The 17,639-nt window shown below is 33.8% G+C and overlaps 1 protein-coding gene across 1 annotated transcript; it reads left to right on the top strand.

Moving 5' to 3' along the window:
• The first annotated feature begins 7,303 nt into the window (after positions 1–7,303).
• Positions 7,304–16,452, top strand: LOC21396212 (adenylate kinase 5, chloroplastic). The gene is made up of 19 exons (XM_010113898.2): positions 7,304–7,599; positions 7,679–7,783; positions 8,679–8,807; positions 8,913–9,047; positions 9,262–9,408; positions 9,937–10,011; positions 10,115–10,205; positions 10,383–10,435; positions 10,566–10,694; positions 10,796–10,831; positions 10,899–10,979; positions 11,306–11,444; positions 11,989–12,068; positions 12,186–12,251; positions 15,238–15,267; positions 15,353–15,462; positions 15,698–15,835; positions 16,080–16,109; positions 16,197–16,452. The coding sequence occupies exons 1-19, from the start codon at positions 7,384–7,386 to the stop codon at positions 16,219–16,221; spliced, it is 1,815 nt and encodes a 604-aa protein (XP_010112200.2). The 5' UTR covers positions 7,304–7,383; the 3' UTR covers positions 16,222–16,452.
• The last annotated feature ends 1,187 nt before the right edge of the window (positions 16,453–17,639 follow it).

Here is a 17,639-nt window from a genome sequence, read left to right as displayed (position 1 = left end):
TATTCAGTTTTCTGTCGTCTTGCTGTCAGTCTCATATTTTCTCTCTAGAACTTTTGAGAATGTTTTGCAAGATAGGCTAGAGTTTTCTTGGTGAGGTTAGAGATGAACTTCTGTTGAGTGACCCAATTCGGGGTTTTGATTCCTTGTTCTGTAAACTTCAACATCTGAATGAATTAAATCTCATCTATTTTTCTATTACTTTTCAAAATATTGTGTGCCAATTTTTATATAAGTTCAGTCACGCTTTTCTTATGTAATTATGTCACGCAATGTTTTGTTATTCAAATTATTTTACAAATTGTCTTTTACTGCAATATTGTCAGATTGATATATTGTCGATATTAGATAACTTGTAATAATAATATTTTATGAGCCAACATAGAGATTTAATTTATTCGATTATTTTATTTTGTGAATCAAAACTTAAATTGGTGAACGAAGCATTAGGGATTCTCGATACCTTACCGTTTTCTTCATACAGATTTTCTCCTTTTTATTTTATTTGCAACAAAAATCTCAAAAACTCTCATTTTTTCTTTAATTCACTTTTCTCTAACGCTCTTATTCTGTTAATCATTCTTGTTATTTTGTTATCTCTCTGTGGATACGACCGCCCTTCTGTGCTACAATTGACCGCTTGTGAATATCACTTTTGGGCGTTAATCAAATGTGTACAAACGTAGTGCATCCAAATATTTTTAATGGAATATTGCTTATTAATCGTGATGTGGGAAAACACTTATTAATAACATGAATTGGAGTTTGGAATTGTAAAACTTTTAAGGGCTTTCGATTGATCAAGAAAGTGGCTGTAAGTATGGCTTTTCCCCACAAGTATTTAGGTACTCTAGTTGTAAAAAGTTGGGCTCTAGCAATTTTAAGGAGATGCTTATTCTTCCTTTCCAATACTCCATTTTGCTAAGGAGTATCGGATCATGAGCTTTGATGTATGATGCCAATTTCTGCAAAATGTTTTCTTAGAATCTTGTTAAAGTATTCTTTCCCATTATCACTTCGAAAGATTTTAGCCTTAAATTGAGTTTTTACCATATTATGAAAATCCTTGAAAGCTTGTTCGGCATCAGATTTTTCTTTTAACAGTTACACCCATGTTATCCTAGTGTAATCATCAATAAATGTGATAAACCACATTTTTTCTGATTGTGTTGTTACCCGAGAAGTTCCCCAAACATCACTATGAATCATAAGAAAGGTTCAATAGGTTTATATGGCTATAAAGGGAAAGATGCACGGTGGTGTTTTGCTAACTCACAAATTTCATATTGAAAAGAAGATGGATTTTTATTGATAAATAAACTAAGAAACAAATACTTTAGATAATAGAAACTAATCTGTCCTAACCTTAAGTGACATAGCATGACTTTATTTTTACTAGAACTAGAAATAGAATTGAAACAAGTGCCTTTGGGCTTGTCTTGTCAAGGCTGATCCATCTTCAAAGAAATAGAGTCATCCTTTCTGTTCAACACTGCCAATCATCTTCCCCGAGTTCAATTCCAAGAATTCACAATGAGACGGAAAAAAGTGAGCTTGACAATTCATATCATGGATCAATTTACTGATTGATAAAAGGTTACATGACATTTTAGGGACATGCAAAACATCACGAAGGGTAATAGACGGTGAAATAACAATTGAACCTTTTCCAGCTATAGTTGAAAGAGATCCATCAGCTATTTTTACTTTTTGATTCCCTGCACATGGAGTATATGAGACAAATAGGTTTGCAAATCCTGTCATATGGTCAGTTGCCCTTGAATCTATGATCCATGGGTGACTGGAATTACGACTGACACTTACTAGGGCAACGGTGAGTTAGTTACCTTTCTGGGCTAAAGAACATGAGGGTGAGGGATTTACTGATAGATTGGAAGACTGAAGGAGTTTGTACAGTGTCTAATTGTTCCTTTGTGATTGAGAGATTTTCTGAGGAAGATTGTTGCCTTTGATCTTCATTGGAAGCCTAGAATGCACGGTTATCTCCCTTTTTCTTCCAGTTTGGAGGTTTTCCATGCAGTTTCCAACACGTCTCCCATGTATGCCATGCCTTCTTGCAGTGATCACACCAAGGTTTATCTATTCGCCTTGAGTTCCTTCTGTCTCCATCTACTTTCAGGCCTTTGGAAGTCAGTGTTGAGCTTTCAATTTCAAGCATGATTTCTGACTTGTTCATCATGACGTTTCTTCACGCCTCTTCTCTCCTTACTTCCAAGAAGACCTCTCGTATATTTGGCAGTGGTTTTCGACTTAGAATTCTTCCTCGTACTTCATCTAATTCACGGTTAAGTCTTACAAGAAACATGTACACTCGTTCATCTTCCTCTCTCTTCAAGTATCGCACACTGTCTTTAGAACTTTCCCATTCGTCCTCATAACATTGATCCAGTTCCTGCCAAAGTGTCACCTTTTCGTTGTAGTATGATGTCACCTCCTTATCTCCCTGCTTCAAGTTCCATAGCCAAGTCTTGAGTTCGAAGATTAGGGAGGGGTTTTTCTAAATCCGAATGTGTCACAGACGGCTTCCCATAACTCCTTGACTGTGGGAATAAATAAGAATGGTTTCCCTATTGCCGACTCCATAGAATTAATAAGCCAGGCTATAATCATGGAGTTTTCGGATCTCCATGCTTTGAGTTTGGAATCATCATCTGCTGGTTTCTTCACCTCACCAGTCAAGTGTCCTGGTTTCCCTTTTCCATCTATAACAAGTTTCACCGTTTGTGCCCATTCGAGGTAGTTCTTTCCATTCAACTTGTGAGTCGTTAGTTGTAGGGAATTCTGAATTGCTACAGCACTCTCGGCAACTTCTCTGGTCAATAAGGAGCCTTTAACTGCCCTGGTCATAGCTGTCTTAACCATTGGCACTTCTAGATCAACCACAGCTCTGATACCATATAAGTTTTGAAGGGAAAAACTCTTCTATTATTATTGATTTAATCGGCAAATAATAGGTATAAATAGCCATAGGAGTGTCACGGATAAAATCCTATCCACTCAATAACATCTATCCTAATAACATTCAAATTCAAACTTATCTAATCCTAGGATAACGAATCTGTTTGAAACAGATTTGTTTTATTTGACTTTAAGCATATCCTAATCTAAAACTTATCTTAATCAACCCTAACTAATTATCTCTTATCTTTTCGACATCTACATACTGATGGACCCTTTCACTGCTCTTAATTTGTGATTGAGTGCACAAAATACGAAAACCTTTGTGCACACTAATTCAACAATGAATCCATTGACACAAGAAAAAAAAAGAGCAACTCAAAAAACCAGAAGAGACACCTAGGAATAATCAATTGAATTACTCCACAATAGACCCATCCTTCGCCTCCACTCTATATAGAAAAGTTGACTTCTCCTCTCATAGGAGCAGTGCTGAATGTACCAACAACCATACAAACAAAAGAGATACGCAAGCATTCTTAGCTGCATCTCCAGCAAATGTGATATCTCAAACTGAAGTCGGAAACGATTATCTTACAAAAACAAATCCTTTGACACACAAAGGAAACAAAAGGCAACTTACAAGACCCATAGCAGGCATCGACCCAACGACAAAAAGAAATGAAAAGGAGAAATAAATAAATAAATAAAAACAGAGCAGGCAGTGAGTATGGGAATAGTCGTGCCGGATAAACCGGAAGAGAATGAGAGGTAGCACAACGAGAACAAGAGAAAAAAGAGTCAGTAGGAAAAACCAAATCGGAGCAGCAAGCCAAACCCAAAACAAACAAAATCCAAATTAAGAAAGCATAAGGGATCTCTATATAATAACCCTATAGTTTAGTTTCAGTCCCAATAACGATCGTGTAATTCCAATATAATTTTGTAAAATGAGAGTTTATTAGTGTGCCATAAACGTTTATAGAGAAAATCTCATACAACTTGAAATTTAACAAAACACACATCACCAGAATATAGAATGAAACAGAGGATAATGGAGATAATCATATTTAGAACGCTAAATTTCAATTCCTTAGCCTATCACTCAGATTTCCCCAAAGTTTTCAAGTCACAAACTGAAACAAGAGATTTGAAACGAAAAACCTTATTTTCAATCACCTTCAATTCATATGATTTCAACCAAAACCCGAAGAACTTTGCATATAACCTCCCATCAATATTTTTCAACCAATTTCTTCAACAAAATCCGAAAAAATCAAAGGAAAATTCATGAAAAGATTTGCAGACCAATAGCGGTACCCTAAATCTGATTTTCAGGTTGTTTTGCGGCAAAATGTTCACAATCCCACCAACAACGATTTCTAAGGAGTTCGTCCAATTCTTTTGAAGAATCTGCTGTGACTTTGACGACAGAGGGCTGGTGTTTTTCTGCAGAAAGTGTGAGGAAAAGAAAGAGCGAGAATGAGAGTCGATGAGGCAAAGGGAGCGCATAGAGAGAGGGGGAAAAAAAAAAAAAAAAAAAAAAACTGTTACATACGAGTGAACATTGAGCGCTCAAGCGCTTTCTATTATATAGATTACACACAATGTGGTGATCGCTCAAGCGCTTTCTATTGTACAATTGCTTCCCATTAGTGTACCTTGAGTTAAGTCCAAAGTTTATAAACAACTTCCTAATTGAATTTGGGATTTTTAGGATTAGAACTCAAACAGTTAATTTAGTTTCCCATTAAAGTTTGGATCAAAAACGAATTTTTAAAGCATTTCTGCAATCCGCTGACAATTCAACAATGAAAATATCAAAAACCTGCATTTTGAGTTTGATTTCAAAATAAATTTACAGGAAATCACTAAAACTCGTTTCCAAACACTTCAATATACTCAAGAACTGAGAATCTCCAAATTTAACCTGAATTCAGTCACAATTTATCCAAATCTAAACTTAAACCAAAATTCATCAAACCTAACCAAAATCATACTTTCTTAAGCCAAGAATTCAAATACAAGAGTGGATTTCTCAAGAAATCTTACCTCTAGCTCGTTGAAGAAACCTTTTTCTCTTCCTTGCTTCGGCCAGAGACAGCCGAAGAGAGAGAAAGTGAGGGGGGAGAGAGAAGGCCAGGAAAGAGAGAGAGAGAGCGCCGGAGAAGGGAGAGAAAGGGGGAACGCCGGTGAGAGAGACAGAGAAGAGAGAGAGGAGAAAAAAAAAAGGAGGGAGAGAGAGAGATGGTCTGCGTGAAAGAAGGGAAAGAAAAGAAAATAAGGAAGAGAAATAAAGAAAAAAAGAGAAGGAAAGAGAAGAAAAAATAAATTAAAAAAAAGATATTTAGGAGAAAAAGGAAATAAGGTTTCATTCACTAATTTTAGTTTAAAATTTAAGTTTTATATTTTATTATAGTAAAAAAATTTTAAAAACAGTCACATTTATTTTTTTATTACAATAAATTTTTTTTACATAAAGTCATATTTTAATTTAAATTAAAAACTCGAATCAGCAAATTAAACAGACCCTAGGTGTGTCTTCAAAACTTTTGAGATGGTATTGTAAAAGCTGAAAGTAATTAAAATTTTTTAGAAAAACTTAAAATTTTAATGTTAAGAAAATTTAAAAATTTTAATGACATGATTAATTAAGAAAATCAATATTAAACATACTAATATATCACAATTAACATAATTAAACCGACTTAATTCTTTTAATTGTTACATATCTATACTTAAATATTTTTCTCTTCAAACCCTCTCAATACATGTAATCAATAAATAATTCAATGTCTAGTTCATCACAATAAAAACATTTTTTTGCTTTAAAAAAAATTTAAAAAGAACTAAAAGAGTATAACTTAAATAAAAAAAATGAGTTTTTTTTAGTCTGTTTTATCAGTAATCTCAGTTTTTAACCATTGAATCTGGTCAAAATCACATCAAATTTTAAAAAATATAAAGCATAAACAGATTTTGATATAAATTTAATAGCTAAAAATAAAGAACTACTTGTAGTTCAATTTTACAAAAAATATCAAAAAAAATCCTAAAACTTAAAACTTTTAAAAAAGTTTTAGAACTTCATCCTAACTACATAAAAGAGTAGAAATTTGCTCATCATTTATTTTACACGTCCTTTTGGTGCCTTTTTTTTTCCTTTTCTTTTTCTTTCTTTCCAAGCCTTTTCTTTACTTTTTTGTATCTTTATTATTTTTAGAGACTTTCTCCAATTGGCCTCCTTATTAGTGGTGTGAGTTTTTAATCGTTAAATATGATTAAATTCACATTAATTAAAAAAATACATAACAAACAATTTTTATTACAAATGTGACAGTTAAAAAGTAGAAAATTACTAACAATTCATTTTTTTATCCCATAAAAAAAACTCCCTTATTTTTAACCTTAAAAAAGAATAATTTCCATTCTTCTTCTTTTTCCTTTAACTCTTTATGTATTTCTTTTGTTTTCCACACTTTTAAGTCTTAAATCCTAATTCTAAATCTCAAATCCTAAATTAAATATATAAAGAATAAATATGTGACTATTGCTCATCCTTAGTAGTCTAAAAGGGTGAGATTTTGGCGCTTTACCTTTTCTTTCTTTCACTTTTACTTTTAGATACTTTCTCTGACAGTTCTTGTAAAAATGAACCATTAGATAGTCTTTTACTTTTCAACCATTACATCTGTATTAGAATATGTTTGTTCTACATATTTTTTTATCTGATATGATTTTGATCGAATCCAACGGTTAAAAGTTGAGACTACCGTTAGAACAAACTACCGGAGAAACTCCGTTAATTTCAACTCTATTATTTTTTTTTTTGTATGTCATAATAGTCAAAAACGACGAGTTTTAGGTATTTTTACTTTCTTTTCTCTTTCTTTTTAACCTTTTGACTTAAACTACTATTAACATATGTTTTTTTTTTCCTCATAAATGAAGTGTAGGAGATTCAAATTCTATATTTTATAACAGAGTCAGGAGTTAAGTTACTATTATAATATGTCTTCTACTACTTAAAATATAATTTTTGAAATTTTAAGTAAAATTTTTCTTATAATGTATATTGCTAGTATTCTACATTATAAAAACTTCAATTACAACTCCAATATACGTGCATGATACATAGGTAAACTAGTATTGAAAAAATATAACAAAAGTACTGAACTCCAACTAATGATAACAACAATAACACATATTCATAGCAAAAAAACAACAATAACAACATCAGTAATAATAATAAGCAGAATAATAAGTGGTGTCCGTTTACCCGTTAGTGTCAACCACTTAAACCTTGAAAATTGAAATCTTGGTCTCCCTTTGCCAGCAACCGAATCATCTCACTTTGCCGCTTCCTTCTCTCTCTCTCCCTCGCTCCGTCTCTCTCTCTCTCTCTCTCTCTCTCTCTCTCTCTCTCTCTCTAAACATAGACAGAGCAGAGCATAGAGAGCTCAAACAATGGTGCCCACCTCACTGCCTCCTCTTCGCTCATCAAATGTCTCTTCAACTCCTTCTCTCTCTCCTCTCTCCTCATTCTCTATGTACACCTCCTCTTCCTCTCTTTCTTCTTCCTCTTCTTCGTTTTGCTTTCTGTCTTCCAAACCATCTTACCGGCCTTGCTCTCTCCGGGTCAACATCAACAAAACCCATTTGAGAACTAGCTCCAAGTCCAAGGTTGTTCTAGAAAAGCAGAGCTTTAAGTTTTTCCCCCCCTCTGTTTTCAGTTGTTTATTTTCTGCTTTGTGCTGGGCAGGGCTTGAAAGTGAATTGCTCAGTAAAGAGTGAACAGTTGAAGGTGATGATATCAGGTGCACCAGCTTCAGGCAAAGGAACCCAATGCGAGTTGATTGTGCAGAAGGTACAGTGTAAATATGCATATGCATATATGTGTGTGTGTGTGTGTGTGTGTGTGTATTATGTTACATTATATACACACAATCACATTAAGACTTGTTTAGAACTTCTTTGGTGATGCTATGAACTTCTAATTTTTTTGAAAAATTAAACAAATGAGGGAGATCTTCTCAAAATTTTGCTCGGGAAAACTTCTACTGTCCTTCTTAATTCTAAGATTTTTTTATTATTATTTTTTTAAGATCATAATGTTGAAGTATTAGAGGATCCCCATGTAATGCTAAATTAGCATTGTAAGGTCAAATTTTAGCATTTTAATAGAAAATCACTCTCCAATGCTATTCTTAAGTCTCATTTATTTTATTAATTTGAGCTTTCAATTTTAAATTTTTACAGTTAAAAGTTCTAAAAAAATATCACATTTAATTTTTTCTGTTACAATTAAAAATTATAAAAAAATATCACATATCAACTTAAATTAAAAACTCAAATCCGTAAAACGAATGAGGCCTTAGTGATAAATTTAGCATGTGCTTTTAAAAGTCTACTTTTAGAACTTTCAATGCTTTGCTTAGTGATTATAAAAAAAAAGTAGATTATAGCACGAACGAAAGTAACATATCAAATATGTTTTCGCTCTTTTTGGTGCCAATATGGCATTGTATTTGCATTGGTGGTGATCTTAGGCCTTAATTATTGGGTAAAGATTGTTATTTGGGATTACTTATTATGACCATGACGAATCTTAAAATGATCGTCATCAAACTTGCTTAGCTATTGCATGGAGAAATTATATGATTTTACCCATTATAGACCAGAAATCCATCTTGGCTATTCCGTCTAATTAAGTGACTGCTTCATATTTATGGATTCTTCAACACTCTCTGTTTGTTCTTCAGTTTGGATTAGTGCACATTTCAACAGGAGATCTTCTGAGAGCTGAAGTGTCATCTGGGACGGAAATTGGGAACAAGGCAAAAGAATACATGAATGCTGGTCGTCTAGTTCCTGACGAGATAGTAACAGCTGTATGCAAATATCAACCTTGAAGTGAACATCTCATATTGTGCATCATTCTCAACATAAATCATGATATGTTACTCTTTTTTTCCCCTTTTTTTGTGGGTGTGTAGATGGTCAAAGCTAGATTATCTCGCGAAGATGCAAAAGAAAAAGGGTGGCTTCTTGATGGGTATTCAAGAAGTGCCACCCAAGTACAGAGTTTGGAGGAGCTGAAGATCAGACCAGACATTTATGTTGTGCTAGATGTATGTTAATTGCAAGCGCATATGTTCTATACTTGACTATGGAATGCGTTATGGAATTTGAATGTATTAAATCGAATGCATGATGCGTGGAAGTTTGATTTACTTGTTCGTGTCATCTCTTCTACGGTTTTTGATAAAATGGTTGCGGTTACTTTATACAACCTTTTGCACTGCGCAATTGATTTTTACAAAGTGCTAATCCTTCAATATTCAGGTTCCTGATGAAACTCTAATCGACAGATGTATTGGAAGAAGGTTGGATCCTGTGACGGGGAAGATTTACCATTTGAAGAATTTCCCTCCAGAGACGGAGGAGATTAGAGAAAGACTTGTTACCCGTCCGGATGACAGCGAGGAAAAGGTATGATTGCACATCGTCACAAGCTATACTCGAAGAGAGAGAACAGACCTGGGTTGGGATTGTTGTACATTTAAAGAAAAACTTTTTTTTTTTTTTTTTACTTGAAGCAAAAATAAGTAAATAGAAGTCGAAAAACTAAAGAATCTGGCTTCTCAAAATAAAGATGAAAGTGTATGTGCAAAGTGCTTCTATGTAAATTTGCCAAACGTGCTAGTAGCACTTTTATGCGTAAAGTGCTTTTATAGACTCCAAAATCAATCCCAAAGTAGCTCAACAGAGTGACTTGAATGAGTAGCACACAAGGCTAAGGTTTGCACTTTTACACTTTTATTGTAGCATAGTGAAAATTTTGGTTGAGGATACCTGGTACGATACAAATGGAAACTATCATCTCTTTGAAGTGTTTGTTGATAATATTTAACATGATTTCTACGTATTTGTCCTCTCACTGATCTCCTTTTCATTTAATATGGATTACTGTTGATCCCCTGCATGGCTTCTGATATTGGTCTCTGTATTTTTGTGAAGGTAAAGCTACGTCTTGAAATATACAAGCAAAATGCTGAAACAATCTTATCCACTTACTCAAACATAATGAAAAAGGTAGTTTAACACTATAAGTATTTGTATATGTTTTCCTTGTCTCGCATTATTTTGATCTGTTTAAGTAACACACTTATACACATGACTCCCTTCGGGAACACAGATTGATGGAAACCGACCTAAAGACGAAATTTTTGCCGAAATAGAGTCTTTGTTATCAGAAGTACAGAAAGATAAAGAGAAGCTGAAATTAGGTAAAGCATTTTCAAGGTCTAAAATTCATCATGTGAGTTTGCCTAAGTTACAAGTGTCATATCCAAAAAAGGATTTTTAAAACCTTGTTTCAAGGTAATGAAGGACTCACTTTCAAACTGTTTGTTTCTCCTGCAAACTGTTTGTTTTTCTCTTAACTTTTTGTTCCTCTCTAACAGGGAAACCAACCTCTGGAAATGATAGCCTCTTAAATCAGTCATCTTCAAGTCAGGTTTTTGTGAGACCTATAACATGAAATTTTGCATGTGAATGCTTGTTGCTTACAAGAGTTGCTTTTATTTATGGAAGTTGCGATAAGTAATGTCTTATATTATTTCCTTATTCCTTTAGTCATTTTACAGGATAACTGGAGGGGTATTCCTACTAGATTGAATAACATTCCCCATTCTAGAGAAATTAGAAAATATTTCTATAACGATGTCTTACAGGCCACGCAAAGAGCTATAAATGATGGAAGAACTAGATTAAAGGTTTGATTTTTCTCTGAACTTGATTTTCCTTTAAGTTGTGACAGAAGTTTAATCCACTACCAAGTTAGAACACTGTTACAAGAACCTGACACCTTTGGCAGGTGGAGATTAATATCCCAGAGCTGAATCCAGAAATGGTAAGTAAACTGTTTCCTTATTTACTTATAATTTTGTTTGGGGTTGACCATATCTTATGATCCACAGGATGTTTATCGCATAGGTACGTTAATGGAACTTGTTCGGGTTGTTGCTCTTTCATTTGCTGATGATGGAAAACGGGTCAAGGTATTTCAATCCTTCTTGCTTCTGTATTATTGATGTGGCTATGATAACAAGCGAGTCTGATGAATATTCCCTTAAAACTTTTTCTATAGTTTTATGTCGACTAGTTGTAGGGTAAATCGATAATTTACCTGATTTGTTAATAGTATATTGCTGATTTACTTGAGGAATTCATCAGTTTACAGTTATATTATTGATTTACTTGAAAAGGAACATAAATAGAAGCAAAAAGATTTACATGACGGTTTTTGAAAAGGGGTCTAGAGTTTTGCCAAAAATTCCCCTGATATAATTTTAGAATGATGCAAACGTTTTCCTTTTCTACTTAGGTTTGCGTCCAAGGATCTATGGGAGAAGGTGCACTTGTAGGAATGCCATTGCAGCTTGCTGGTACTCGAGCAATCTTAGAGTTCATGGACTGGGGTGATTATGGTGCAATTGGGACATTTATCAAAATTGGATCTATAGGTAGACAAACCATTCTTATTTGTCAAACGTACATCATCATATGCTCATGGAGTGAATCCATACATAATAATTGTTAGGTTCATTGTTTATAGCTTATCATGTCACGTTTCACATGCCGCTAGATACTTAGCTTAAGTGTATTGAAAGAAAATGTGTCAAACAAAACTGATGGTGTGTTCAAGTTTTGATGGCTATCAAATCTAAACTGCTGGTGTGTTCAACTTTTGATGGCTATAAAATCTAAACTGCTGGTGTGTTCAAGTTTTGATGGCTATCAAATCTAAACTGCTGGTGTGTTCATGTATATCAAACCTAAATTCATCGCTATTTGTTTGAAATAGTGTTACAAAAGAACCTGATCCTTCATTAAACAATATCCAGACCTCATCTTTTCCGAATTACAGACCAACCAGTGCCGTCTTGTACTCAAGTAGTTGTTACCTGGATTGCCCCCGAGGAATGGGAGTAATGTCTGATTTCACCAATATATTTTCTTTATGAATGTGCTCAACTTGCTTACTGAAAAATTTTAATTTCACCCCAGGTGCCAAAGATGTAGATGAGCAAGACGACATGTTTATTCTTGTGGCTCCTCAAAATGCTGTAGGAAATTGTATTATTGATGTAAGAAACCTTCAGTGGTGCAATTTTGAATCATACATTTAAATTGAAAATGTACTTTGACATGCTCTTTAAGTTCTGCGTTTTTGTTTCCCAATACTCTTGTGGTTGATTATACAGGATCTAAGAGTCATGACTGATGCTGCTGGGAAACGACCAGTTATTCTTATCAATCCTCGACTCAAGGTTTCATTCCTATACATATCCATCTTTCTTGGAAAGAAATTTTTTTTATCTACAGCCCCACCTCTTAATAGCTTAGCTGATCTATGATCAAAATAGAAGAGAAAGAATTGAGGAAAGAAATAGACCACTAAAGATTGAAGACAAAGTGTAGTCGAGAGATGATTCTAGACATAGAACAAGAATTAAAGAGGAGAATATATAAGATCTAAATATTCATTCATCAAACATGTTTGGATAGAAATTATAAACTCTTAAAATATAAAATTATTATTGGCCCAAGTCCTAATAGGTCTAGGATTAATTGGTAATCTAATATGTTATTAGAGCTGGAGGTCCTGAGTTCAAACTCTTATAATTGTAACTCAAACTACCTTATTTATGGGCAAACCAAATGAACTACCAAATAAAAACTAGGAAACTATATCAAATTAAGTAAGAAAATTACTAATATAAAATGACAGTGTTAAACTAACCATAATCCCAAATTAACATAAATTCCTAATTTAGTTAAAACTAATTGTTAAATAAAATAAAATTCTAACCTCCATCATTCCACCTACTAAAAAGAACTTGACTCTAGCAAGTGAAAACTTGAAAGAATCATAAGCAATCAATTTGAGAAAAGATTCAATCACAACACTTAATTCTAAAAGAAGCCATAGGAGCTTGATATTTGATTACATCCTCACTCTAGAAAAAAAACATAGAAAATAGTTGAGGCCTTTGATCAACATAGTGATTAAAACACTCTATCTCATTGAGAATGAAACCCATAGTCAAATATAGAAGGAAATTCAGGAATTTTATCATGCAACTTTAGAGGTAAATATTCAACAAAAAATTATGAGGAATCAGATTCAATGTGTTAGAAAAAGTGGTGTTTCTTTGGTAATAGTCTTGGGAAAAGAATAGGCATGAAGAACCTTGTCTTTTTCTAAAAACTCACTCTTACTTTTATCCTTCTCGATAGGTGTATAATCCTGGGACCTATAGGTGGTGTCTGAATTACTAGGGACTTGTGAAGGGAGAATGAACTTAGATATATGTATTTTCTTTTTGCTTGGTCAGATTTGAGATATTTTTTTCCCATTATGTCGAAATACACATTTATTCACTTCAGTGTCTCTGACCTCATTTTCATCTACCCAAGGAAGTCCTAATGACTTATGAGTAATGTTTCTTCACAGGACATCAGAACACATGTATCTCTTATAATAACAACTAATTGAAGACATTGTTCAGTACCTTCAAAGAAATCTTTACGTATCAAATTTATTCATAATGGTCTAGGGTGAGGCTCCATATAGCCGACCCCAATTAAGATGGAATTAAGGCTTGTTGTTGTTGTTGTTGTTGTTGTTGTTGTTGTTGTTGTTGTTGTTGTTGGTCTAGGGTGAGGCTCAGTTTGAAGTTTTATTCTATTGAAAAGTTGTGAAGCCACAACATTAATCTCACTCCCCTTATTGAAAACAAGCTTGCAAGGTTTATATTTAAACAAAATAAAGGTGTAGAAATAATGAGTGTAATCTATCACTCTTACAATACAGTAGTAGAGATGGAGTTGAACATATGCTTGAATATTTATGGTGATTTTATGCTAAGTTGGGAGTCATGGAGTAAGGAAACGATGTTAGGATAAAGGCAAAATGGCGTGGATCCAAAAAACTCAGTAATCAACTTCTAATAAGACTAAAACGAAAATTTCAAGAGAATGGAGTTGCACCTATCTAAAAGTGGTTGCCAATGAAAAAAAAAGAAAAAAACAAAGAAGAGTCCACTTTGGTTGGTGGTGCAGCTGGCACTTCTACAGGGATCACACTTTAGGTTGATTGATAGACCAGACCACACTAACGTTTAGTGTAGAACATGTTCTTCGACAGGGGCAGAGGTCTCCAAGAATGAGGAAAGGTGGCCGAGGAGCTCAGCATATGGTGGCTACTTTTTCATCAAAAGAGGGCGAGGCATTTTAGCATCGTGGAGGCGCACGGAAACACATGGGAGTGTACAGGCAATGGTTTTGGAGCATGAAAGATTGGGATTTCTTTGATTTGATGAATTAATACCAATTGGTCTCTCATGCCAACTAATTTAGGCCCACGGTAGAAAAGATAGAAATAAGAAATGAAGTAAATTTGACTAGAGATTTGAGAGACAAAAGGGATATCACAGATATGATTATAGAGAGAGAACAACAAATCAAGAGGAGGATATTTGAGATCTCACCATTCATTCGTCAACTGTGTCGGAATTGAAATCACGAACTTACTTATTTATAGGGTGATTAAATAACTAACTAGGAAACTAGACCAAAATAAAATAGGGAAACTACTAACGTTAAATGACAATAGGAACTTAAATTTCCTAATTTAATTAAAACTACATATTAAAGGCAAATTAGTGCTCTGATCTCCATGATTAAGCTTTTGGGAGAATCAGTGAACTAACCTGGTTTAAGAGTAGTGGTGTAGTTCCTCGATTGTCGTCACGTGTGGGCATTTGTTTGATTATCCTCTCCGTGTTATCTCTCTGAAATTGTCCAGGCCCGGGGAGTATTGGAACACAAAAATTGTTGTTGGAGGATTATCAATAGCTACCATACATGCATAACAGTTCTTATGTACATGTCAAAAATCTCAAACACTTTTTTTTGGATAATAGACCAACTTTCATTGATAAGAATCAGTTGCAAGGGAAAGAATGACAAGAAGTCCTCATAACAGGAATAAAAAAGAAAAAAAAAAAAAAATAGAAGACAACACAAAAAAGTGTGAGAGCAAAAATAAAACTAAAACGTCAAAAATAATTCCCCATTACATTTTTCTAGTTAAGAACTATCAGTGAGAAAGGAATGACCGTTGAATGCTTTATCTCTAGAAGCCCATAACGAAGCAGGAAAAAAAATCTGGAACTAAAGTGCCCGTGTTCTCTGGTTCAATTTAACTCTTTTTTGTGTGGCTAATGTAGTGACGAATTTCTTCATGTTCAGGATTTACCGGGATCTAGTGGAATCATGCAAGTAAGTGTTCAGATTATGATGAATTCGAAATGATCTTATATGGATTAAGAACAATTTATCAATTGTTTTTTTTTTCCTTTCTTAGACAATGGGCCGCGACAAGAGATTGGAGTATGCTGCATCGTTTGAAAGTTGCTATTTCTTTAGGCTTCTCTATTATGCAGGAACCCAATACCCAATTATGGGAGCAATAAGGTCAGCTTAGTTTACTAAAAGTTCATATGCCGCATCAACAATAAGTTAATGAGTACTTTGAAAACATGCACAACCCCAATTTCAGAATCCTCATCAGCGTCCATTGCGAAACAAGAGTTTTAAAAGAATTTAACACGTTCAGGAGAATAAAATATAGGTCTTGCAAGATGTTCTTACTGTGGATATTGAGCTATATTATACATTTAATTTGTCTTACTTCTAACCCATTTTTCAGGATGTCTTATCCTTATCCATACGAATTGTACAAGAGAGTGGATGAACCTTCTGGAAAGGAAAAGTATGTCGCCTTGTCAACATTTCCTAAAAGGCCAAATCCTGATGAAATCAATGACGCTTTCATAGGAAAACCCAGGTAAAAAAACGTTTGAGCATCACATGCCCCATTTTATTGGAAAGATAAGCTCCTTGGTTAGTACTAAATTCGGAATGTCAATAGTCGTGTGTCGGTTGCAATTCTGATTAGTCAACTTGCTTCAGCATAATTTAGCATCTAGATAAGACTCTTGTTAAGAAACTTGGAAGACCAATACGTCTTAATGTCAAGAGTGTTAGCACCATTCTAACTCAACGATTTCATTTCAATATTATCATTGCAGAAATCAAACGAAGAAAGCGTCTGGAATTTGGTATGAAACACTTATCTTTGCGTTGTTTGTAGTCATTACTGTATATTGATGTTCATCTGGCTCCTTTTCTTCCTCCCTTTCCTGTAGGGGATTCTTGAGCAGCATATTTTGAGCAATGAGGAAGATGGTGTATATATTTAAGTCTTATTCACTAGTAAGTTTTACTTTTAGTTACAAAAGGGTGCTGAAAATATCTATGCTCTTTCTTGTTCATATCAAGTTTCATGTCTATTTTTCCGGCCACTTCGTTCTGAAGATTCTGCTATCACTCATATGACAGCTCATAATATTAGTTTATGAACTTGCACTATGTTCTTACAAGTTACATGTGACGTGATATTGGGAGGGAAAAAAAAAAAAAAAAAAAAAAAAAAAAAACTGTATAGTTCATGCATTCTCTATGAGCTTTCAGTTTTATAAAATGAATTAATGAGAACTATTTTGCTGGCAAACACATTTTAACATGGTCAGTACAATTTACACATGAGACACTTTCAGTGCAAATTTGATTAGAATCAAAATGTAACGCCCTAAAAATATTCGGAACCGTCCCCATTGCTTTATTTTTTTTGGCTTGAGGTAGTAAATGAAAAAAATATGCCTTACTTATCATACGCCAACCGCTTGAGAAAAAAAGAGGGAAGAAAAAAGAAATAGCATATAACAAAAATACACAGTCCGCTGAAGTCGCAGAAGAAATCCAAGCAAAATCCCCAATCAAAATAGGAGAAAATGAGCAGAAGTAAGCAAAAGAAACTTGCGCCTAAAACAGTCAGAGGACCAAGATCATATAAGAACTGAGAGAAATAAAGAAGTCAAAAATGGAGGCCAAACTTTTGGCAGAGAATAAAATAGAAGAGACGGCACAAGGAAAAGCACATAAAGAAAGAAATGAGGCTTAGGGCTTCATTAGAAGCCAAACGACAAAAAAAGCAAGGAGGCAAAGGCAAAAACGCAAAGTCACAACACATGGGATGGAAAAGACAAAAACGCCCCCACACAAAAGAGGAAAAACAAAAGAGAGAGTAAGGGTAAAACGGGAAAATACGTGCACTGTATAATGAATAGTAAAGTGTGTGTAGGTGAACAGTAATAATCTAGGTTTCCTTTACTATATTTATAATAATATGTATTTTGCTTCTGATAGTACATACCATTTGTTACCTTTGCTACACAATTGGCAAACACATGGCATAAAAACTAGCTAAAATAGCATTTTATTACAACTATTTTTCCTTTTCAACAATTTTTTCTTTTTTTTTTTTTTTTGCTGAGTTCTTTTTACAATTTTATTACAAGTTTTAAGGTTTGTTTGATAGATAGATTTTGAATTATGATTTTGAATCCTAATTCAGAATCAGTGTTTGTTTACAGTAATTCTGAATCAATAATTAGTGTAACACCTATTTTTCTAAACCAATAAAATTCTTAGAAGTAGACGTTAGGAGTTAACTTGAATAATGTTATGGTGTTATATATAATTAATTCTAACATTATGTTGAGTATATTTTACAGGTGAACGCGACGAGG

Source organism: Morus notabilis, unplaced genomic scaffold (assembly GCF_000414095.1).
Source record: "Morus notabilis unplaced genomic scaffold, ASM41409v2 Scaffold48, whole genome shotgun sequence".
NCBI lineage: Eukaryota > Viridiplantae > Streptophyta > Magnoliopsida > Rosales > Moraceae > Morus > Morus notabilis.
The sequence above is the reverse complement of the archived record's forward strand: the minus strand, read 5'-3'. Positions and strand labels throughout refer to the sequence as shown.

Excerpts from the sequence above, each read along its gene's own strand:
- LOC21396212 (XM_010113898.2), top strand. The coding sequence starts at position 7,384 with ATGGTGCCCACCTCACTGCCTCCTCTTCGCTCATCAAATGTCTCTTCA. Across the intron at positions 7,784-8,678 it reads GCGAGTTGATTGTGCAGAAG|TTTGGATTAGTGCACATTTC; the intron begins GTACAGTGTAAA and ends TTTGTTCTTCAG. Across the intron at positions 12,069-12,185 it reads TAGGAAATTGTATTATTGAT|GATCTAAGAGTCATGACTGA; the intron begins GTAAGAAACCTT and ends TTGATTATACAG.